General features: G+C 35.8%; 1 protein-coding gene across 1 annotated transcript in view; it reads right to left on the bottom strand.

Annotated features, from left to right (window-relative positions):
- Positions 1 to 8459, bottom strand: part of LOC108570113 (muscle LIM protein Mlp84B-like) — a 22641-nt gene that overhangs the window by 12044 nt on the left and 2138 nt on the right. The window contains exons 2-3 of the mRNA XM_017931907.1: positions 4945 to 5069; positions 3078 to 3240 (exon numbers count right to left, since the gene is read on the bottom strand). Of these exons, the coding sequence (XP_017787396.1) occupies positions 3078 to 3240; positions 4945 to 5059 (278 nt within the window). The 5' untranslated portion in view covers positions 5060 to 5069. The remainder of the gene's footprint in view (positions 1 to 3077; positions 3241 to 4944; positions 5070 to 8459) is intronic.

The raw sequence follows: 8459 nt of genomic DNA, 5'->3' as shown, positions 1-8459 counted from the left end.
TCTTTTCTTTTTTTCTTTTAATTCTTTCTTTCTTTCTTTCATTTTTTTTTTGTTTCTTTTTTTTGGTCATTTCCTTTTTTCACTTGTTCTTTTGTTTCTTTCTCTTAACGAGACACATATGTACAGTGGGGTAAGGGGAGCTAGGTGCTTGAGGGGTGATGGGGTGAACAAGATGGAGGGCCTGGCGTGTCCCGTGAACCACGTGCTCGGTTCGTTTCTCCATTCTCGTAGATTTCGCCAGGTCGAAAGAAATGTTTAGAAACTTTTTTTTATCTATTTTCATCTAATTTACGTATACAGGGTGTATCGACGGATTGGTACCAAATTGATACAACGTGTTCATTAGGTGAAATAGACGGGAAAGTTTATGTGTACCAGTGTCCTAAAATGATTGATTAAAAAATTATTCCGAATAGAAGAAGTTGTACGATGCCTCACGGTTTCATAGCTCTGTATAGTTGCTGGTCGATAAACGAACGACTGTCATCGTTGTCAGTTAACATTCTCTCGACTTTATGAAGCTTTAGGTATCACTGTTGTTCGAAAGTTCCTTCTTCCGCAATAATACAGGCTACCATTCGATGAAATAGCGATTTTCTGACGTTCTCGAGCATTCTGAATACATTTCCAAAACTCGTCCTCGGTGTTTATTATTTTTGCGTACACCAACTATTTCACGTGGCTCCGTGAATAAAAGCCAAGCAGCGTTACATCCGGCGACGAAATTGCTGGTTAAGAAAATGAAAGAGACGTAAATGTGAAAATGTGCAGAGGAACAACTGACACTCAAGGCAGCCATTTGTTTACGAATAAAGCAATTATAGAGAGCTATGAAACCGAGAAGACAACGATTCTTTTGTTTCTTATAATTCTTTGAGTAAATCATTTTCCAACCTGAGTTCGTACGAACGTTTCTCATCTATTTCACCTTCTGGATAGGTTACATCAATTTGGCGCCAATCTATCGAAACACCCTGTATATGTTACCAACAGAGCGTAAAATCCTGAAATTCGGCTAGCAAAATTGTGAAGTAAGATGATGTGCTTTTTCCTTAGGCAATGCATACATTGACCAATTGACGAGCAGGCAAAGTGTTGACAGAGCTGTGACACTTCGATCACAATGACGATCGTCATTCACGTTGCGACGAATGATGGATTTTGAAAACAGAATTTCTCATTTTTCTACGACTTTGATCCTTTTCGCTTTTGTTTGGTAATTCTTGTCGAGAAATTTCGTTCGTTTGCGTTCTTTCTTGTTCATCTGAAGTGTTATTGGTGAATTTTTCACGATTTAAAAGGGAACCTGACGTCGCAATCTAACGCGAATTAATACGTCAATACTTCTCGCCTGAAGTTGCGTTGGCAATGTACACATTGCCTAAGCGAAGTATGGAATGATATTTTTCGAATCGTCACACTTTGAATTTTAATTTGAATTAGTAATCGTCTGGACTTTACACATTGCCGGTAACGTATACGCTATGTACATATACAGCTAAGTAGGTGTGTGTGCATGTACAGTGGGTCAAAAATGTTTTTGACATGCTGGAATCTTTTCTTTCGCCTTCATCTGTACCATAGTAATTTCTCTTGTTTCTCTTTTCGTTTTTTTTCCTTCTGTTCGAACAGGCAACGATTTCATTCGAATGGCAAGAACATTTTTGTCCGACCGTCAATGCGCCAACGTGGTGAGTAAAAACACGCAAGCGGCGGCCAATGAAGAACACCAGATTCTTCTGTTTTTTCTTTCCCTTTTTTCGTCTTTTAATGGCAACTTATTACAGATGGTACAAATGATTCTATAAACTAGCAATTAATGTAAGTGTAGTAATTCGCATAAAAGAAATTGAGAAAGAGTATAGATATATATATATTGTGTATATAACGGTATACTTGTATATATATATATACTTATACGTATACATATACACGGTGCGTCGAAAACGACAGGCATCGTTGTTGATCCGGTCGTTCGAACAGAGACAAAGAAAATTAAAGAAAAAGAAAAAAAAAAGAACGAAAAAGAAACCACGAACGGGAAAATAAGACGTATGTATATAAAGAGAGAGAGAGAGAGAGAGACAAGAACGGAACACAAAAAATAGTAGACAGAAACAGAAGACAAGAGTAACAACAGATCGGAGAGAAAAGAGCAGAAATTCGGGAAAAGAGACGGTTAAAACGGTGACAAAAAAGAGAAGTTGACTAGATTAAACACAGTTAATCATCAATTATTATAAACGTCGTCGTCGTCGTCGTCAGAATAGCATCATTATTTTTCATCATCACCATCACCATCATCGTTGTCGGCGCCGATAGACGACGAGAGGATTAAGGCTTCAAGAGGGGTGGGGCAGGGTGGGTGTAGACGGAAGATTAGGTTCGAGGTGACAGTAAAAACGAAAATTGAGAAAACAGAAGTGGTTGTAAGGTCCAAAGTCTGAGTATTAAAACGAAACTCGAAAAAAAAAAAATAAAACGAAACAGAACAGAAAGACAGAAAGTGAGGTTAGGTTAGGTTAGGTAACGTGGTGTAGGATTATTTTGGTCACGCGGTTTATACACAGTCGTGATGCTGTATACACATGTATATATATATACGCAGACGCATGCTCTCGGTCCTTGCAGATTCTTATAGCAGGCTGGTTGTGCTTCTCTTCCAAAAAATCTCGTTCTTCCGGATACGGTTTTATTTATAGTACCAAGAAGAGGATCATGCTGTTGGATCATTTTTGGTATTTGTCGACTTGGTCGATTATGGTGGTTGGTTGGTTGGTCTTTTTGGTTTTTTTTTTCTGTTTGATTTTACGGTCTTTATGATGGTATAATAGTTTGTTTTTTTTTTTTTTTGGTTAACTGCGCGTTTATGGTTTCTCTATGGGGTGTAGTAGGTCCGATCGTACAAACAATTGAGGGGAGAACAATTTTCCATTTGGCTCATTTTTGTTTTTTTTTTTTGTTTTGGTTGGTTCACAGTTGGTTCGTGGAGCAGGTGGTGTTAAGGAAAAGAAGAGGAGACAGTAGTTTGACAGGGGCGAGGGGGATCGGGGAGGACGACGGGCAGGTGCACTCACTCGCTACTCTTCAAGTGTTCGCCCTGATCCATGGACAGGCAACCAGCGCCTCCACCGAAGCCGTATCCTTTAGGGCCGAACTTACGACCGTGGCACACTTTGCAAAACAGTTCACCCTCGTGCTCGGTGCAGTTTGTCGAGTCGAGCAGTTTGCCGCACAGACCTGGAACAGACAGGGAACGATTCTTTTGGCTGCTGCCTATTTCATCCTCCTTCTGTCAGGTATACACGGGTAAGTAGATTTTCGTCATTGTAAATCGACCTCAGAGGCCATTCTTGATAATTTTACAAGGACATTTTGAAATAGAAGCAGAAAAAATTTGATACTAGGTGAAAGAAATTTTGTAGTGTGATTCTGCGTGAAGAAATAGAGGGAAAGTCAAGAATGGTGAAATTGTGAATAACGCTTCGTTTCTTAGTTATAGGCGTCTAAAGAATGCATCCAAAAACCCCTGAGACAGGGTAACCCTTGGTACAAGGACCACGTGGTAGAGCGAGTCTATAGGGTAAATCTGGTGGGTACGGTGGGTTACCCTGCGTCAGGCTTCGCTTGATTCACCTTTTGAACTCTTGCTACTAGGAAACGAGGCTTCAATTGCAATTTTATTGTTCTTGAGTTTTATTTTATATTGCAATGAAGAATCACTTCTTGTAATTTTGCTTCTAACTAATATTGAGTGCTTTTTGTCCATTAAGTAAGTAGTCAGATAACTTCAAAGGCCCATTTTTCATTTCGTGTGAACATTTGAAACTCGAGTGAGAATTTAAGCTTGATTTAGACTTTTATAGACCAGAATTAAAATTCTTCTCATTGGAAACTGGAAACATATTAATAATTTTGAAAAAGAGATTTGTTCGAAATCTTGGACTTAATTAATTCAGTGCTGCATTAAACGATAATCGTTATTTATTCGAAAGTTCGAGGCAATCCGATGAATATTGAGACAAATTGAAAAGTACACGCGAATAAGCGATAGTAATCGCGTAGCTTACTACGTAGCTTACTTCCACCGACTGCGGAAGCCACGTATGAATATTCAATGGGCCTCCTATTTCGAGTTGAATCACGAAGTCGGGATTTTTCGAGGCAAAGCGAGTTCGCGCGGGTCGTTGCACCCTCAGCTTCACGCTGGGTGGTCCCAATTGATTTCTGGCTAGCATACAAAACTAATTAAGGCCAAGACAAACCACCCGGGACTGGCATAAAACTTATTTATAGAGAGGGCTAAATTTAAAAGACGGACGATGGTGTTTTTGCGTAACGGGACGCGCCGATCCCGTGATCGATCGAAACTTCTGTCGCGTAAATTTCATTCAAACAACAATATAAAAAATATTACAAAAATTTATCAAATATTATAAACGTCTGAATGTTAATCTTTTATTTTCAAATTTCTCTTGAAAATCGTTATAATTTAAAACGTTTGCAACAACTTATATCACATTCCGTATATGGAGAAAATAGATTCTTCAGATTTTCGTTTTAAATTATCAATTATTATGTCCCTGGCGTGTTCAAAGATTCAGTTTTCACCGATGTTACACGTGGAAAAATTTCTCAAAAAGTTGTCATTCTTAAGTTACCAATTTTCTTTACTTGACGTGTTCAAAAATTCATTTACTGTCAGTTTTACACGTGGAAGAATTTTTAAAAAGTTACAATTTCATCGTCGTCAATTTATCCTTCGGCGCGTTCAAACAAATTCATTTGCAATGTTGTATAAATTGTTAATACGTAAAATAGTGTTGCAGCAAGTTCATTGGTGGAGGGTGAATGTTTGTAGAGCATGAATATTGAATAACAAGGTGAAGGGAAACACGTGGCATGCTCTCGAAACAGTCTGAAACATTTTACGCGGCCACTTACCACACTTGAAGCACATCTTGTGCCATTTGAGTCCTCCAGCAACACGTTCTTCCGCGGCATACACGGATTTGCCGCATTTGGGACACTTGGGGTGCTCTACTGGTTTAAAAGGCATTTTGTCTGTACTGGAAAAAGAGAAAGAACCAACCGTTAGCATCGCGAACAATTTTCAAAATGAAAAATTGAAGGGTTGTAAATGTCAAATCTTCAAAAACAACCCCATAACGTTATAAGTACCATTGTACATAATTGCTGTTGATATTAGTTGATATCATTACTTTTCAATCAATTTTTTATGTTTTTAAAAATTTGTACTTTGTACCAATAAATGCTCGAAATTCTCATTTCTATAATACATTTCTGAACAATAATTACATCATAGTTTTGCAAGTCTAATATATCTCTTCATTTTTTGTTTCTCCTGAAAACTGTACTTTTTGATACTTGAAACGTTATGGTTTGGAACACTTCGATTTACTATTCTACTAATTAAAGTACTTCAAAGTGCTTGAATTCTGATTTTCAACAAGTTTTGTATATTCTTGAAAATAAAATGTAACGATAAAGTGAGAACAGAAAGTTTCGGATGATCACTATAGTATAGTTTATATTTTCAAGTACAAAATATATAACGATGTGTATTAAAAAATATTGAATAGTTAAAATTATGCTAAGCATGAGAAAAATACTGTAGTCTATTGGAAATATATTACAAAATCGAGGAAAAGAATATTATAGTATTCTATGTAATACTCCATAAAAATATAGTATTCCTATAGTACTTCATAAAAATTGTCCTATAATTTTCTAATTTTTAGAAATTTCTCTATATAATTCGAATTTATTTTCCTCGGCTATAAATGAAGAAACTAAGAGATGCTGATGCATCATTGGCTAGCGAAAAATTCATCCTTCGTCTCTTCTTAAAACAAACGAGCGATTTGTCGAAAATACACGAGACAGAATAACTAAATAGAATAGCAACGCATTGTTTGGTTACTTAATACAGCGCTGACTAAAACCTGAAGAATTTCTAGTTTCCTGTCGACAACTGTAACTATTTTTACAGACAGCCCTTATACTATTATACTATTTTCTCATTGAATTACTTCAAACTCTTCTACATCACATCTTTCAGTAATTATATCAATTATAAGTTGATTTCAATTATTCATTTTCTAGGAAATATGTCCAAGTACATACACCACCGGGCAAATGTTTGGAATTGCTGTGGCAAATTGCACAAAAATTCTCAAAAGTTCAATTATTCATTTTCTAGGAAATATGTCCAAGTACATACACCACCGGGCAAATGTTTGGAATCGCTGTGGCAAATTGCACAAAAATTCCCAAAAAAGGTTAGCATTTATAATAATTTTCCAACGAATTTTTTATCATTCAAATCAATCGAAATGAGGTAAAGTGCTTTTGATCTCCACAATATCAATTACAAATTAATAAAGAATTAGTGGCAGATTCAATATAAATATAAATTGGCAGGTGATTCCAAACTTTCGGCCGGTAGTGTAGATCTTAATTTAAATAGTATGTCTAACCTAACCTCACTTTTCCGTTAAATTGTATATTTCAATTATATTAAACTAGATTAATTATTCTTGCCTCTTTTAAATGTTCTAAATAGTACACGAATGTTCTCCAGAATAGTATTTCTGAATGAAAAATTCACAGATCTAAGAAAACTTATACGATACAATCATCAAATAACTCAAATCACAAAGATTTGTTTACTATTTAAGCAAAAATTTGTGTTTCTTCGATAATTTCGAGAAAATACCCTTTGATTTGATTAATTTCGAAGAAAACCTTTTGAAAAAATTGGATAAATCATTGGGGGAACATAATTTGTCAGAAATCATAACCTAAAAATGATCCTTGAGGTGCAATAAAACTCTTAACCGCAGATTCTGGATTTGTACCAGAATTTATGATGCATAAACATTGAATAAGAAGCATAACACCGGTAACTCTGCCATCGATTATCTAACCGTGCACGAGAAACGTAAACAATTTCAGTCTCATCCCTACTGCCCATGAACGAATCTATTTTTACCAGCATTTTGAACTCCAACAGCGTACATTCAGTCATCCACAAGTGAGAAAAACGGCACATATGAGAGAAAAATAAGTTTCTATGAATATCAATGAACATTTAACAATAATATCATCGTCAATGAGATTACTTATAAATTTCGATCATTGGTGATCGATAATCACAGGGAAAGGAGGAATGAAGAGTGAATGGGAGCATAATGGAACGATGAAAATTATAATAATTCCACTGTCGTGAAGACAGGCTGCATAAGTCTCTTAAAGAGCCATTAATAGTCATTCATACGTCTGAGGGATCTGTTAATATTAACTGCGATAATAAAGATGGCACTTAATGGGGTCCTCAGAAATTTTAGTGTCTTCCACTGCCCATCAATGAGGAAGAATGAAGGAAAGTGGATATTATAATTCTCTTGTCACGTGGACTGAGCTAGACAGTGACAGAAAAGAAGATAACTTCTAGTATAATGGTCGAATCGTTAAAAAGATAAATTTAAAGAACGAAAAAGTAAAAATTGAAATTTGAAATAAATAGTAACAAAGAACATCGTATCTCTGAAAAAGTATTTTCTATTATCTTCGTTGAGTATTCAGTGTCAAAATTGAACTTTGGGGTGTAAAGTTGAAAAACATGAAAACTTCTGTGTTTCTGTCTTTCGTTAATGAAAATCGAATGGTTGTAGAAACCATTCTACACACCTTGATGAACTATTTGAAAATGAAACGGAGCCAAAATTGCAGAAAATCAAATCCCATTATATCTCCTTTCCATTCACTAACAATCAAAATTTGAAAATTGAAATTCCACCTTACATGAGCTAACAAAGTAGATCTAAAAATCGTTGTGTACAACTTGGTTCACCACCATAAAATTGATCAAAGTCGAAGTTGCAAGACAATTAATTCTCAGGATCTTCTTTCTATCATCGATAAACAATAAAAATTGAAAGTTAAAATCCCTCACTATGACGGTTGGACACGTTGGCTGCCACGTTGATCACCTGTGACCGGAAATTGTTTCCTCGATGGGGCCACGGTGGTCATCCGTGACCGGAGTGCCTCAAATGTTTAGGATAATTAAAATAAAATGAATATCGTCAACTAAAAAATTTTGAACATCGTAGCTAACTAGACAATATTTAAAATTTTAAAAAATAGTAATAATAATAAAGCGTAATAAGCATAATGTAAAATTCTCTTGTGACACCCTGAGAGCAATATGCAAATCTAGCGTGACAGTCAATGTGTTAACAAAAATACCTTAAGATATCATTTTATGTACTCCGATAAAAGTGGGAAAAAGAAAAATTTTAGAATGTCTCCATCCCTCGTGAATGGTGAAAATTCTCTACCACGTGGCTGGAAAGGACGAAGAATCATATCATATATCCTTGGTCGAAAGTTGCAAGAAGTACATCAGAGACAAAGTGGCAGGAAAGTTGAAT

Source organism: Habropoda laboriosa, unplaced genomic scaffold, assembly GCF_001263275.1.
Source record: "Habropoda laboriosa isolate 0110345459 unplaced genomic scaffold, ASM126327v1 scaffold9, whole genome shotgun sequence".
Taxonomy (NCBI): domain Eukaryota; kingdom Metazoa; phylum Arthropoda; class Insecta; order Hymenoptera; family Apidae; genus Habropoda; species Habropoda laboriosa.
The sequence above is the reverse complement of the archived record's forward strand: the minus strand, read 5'-3'. Positions and strand labels throughout refer to the sequence as shown.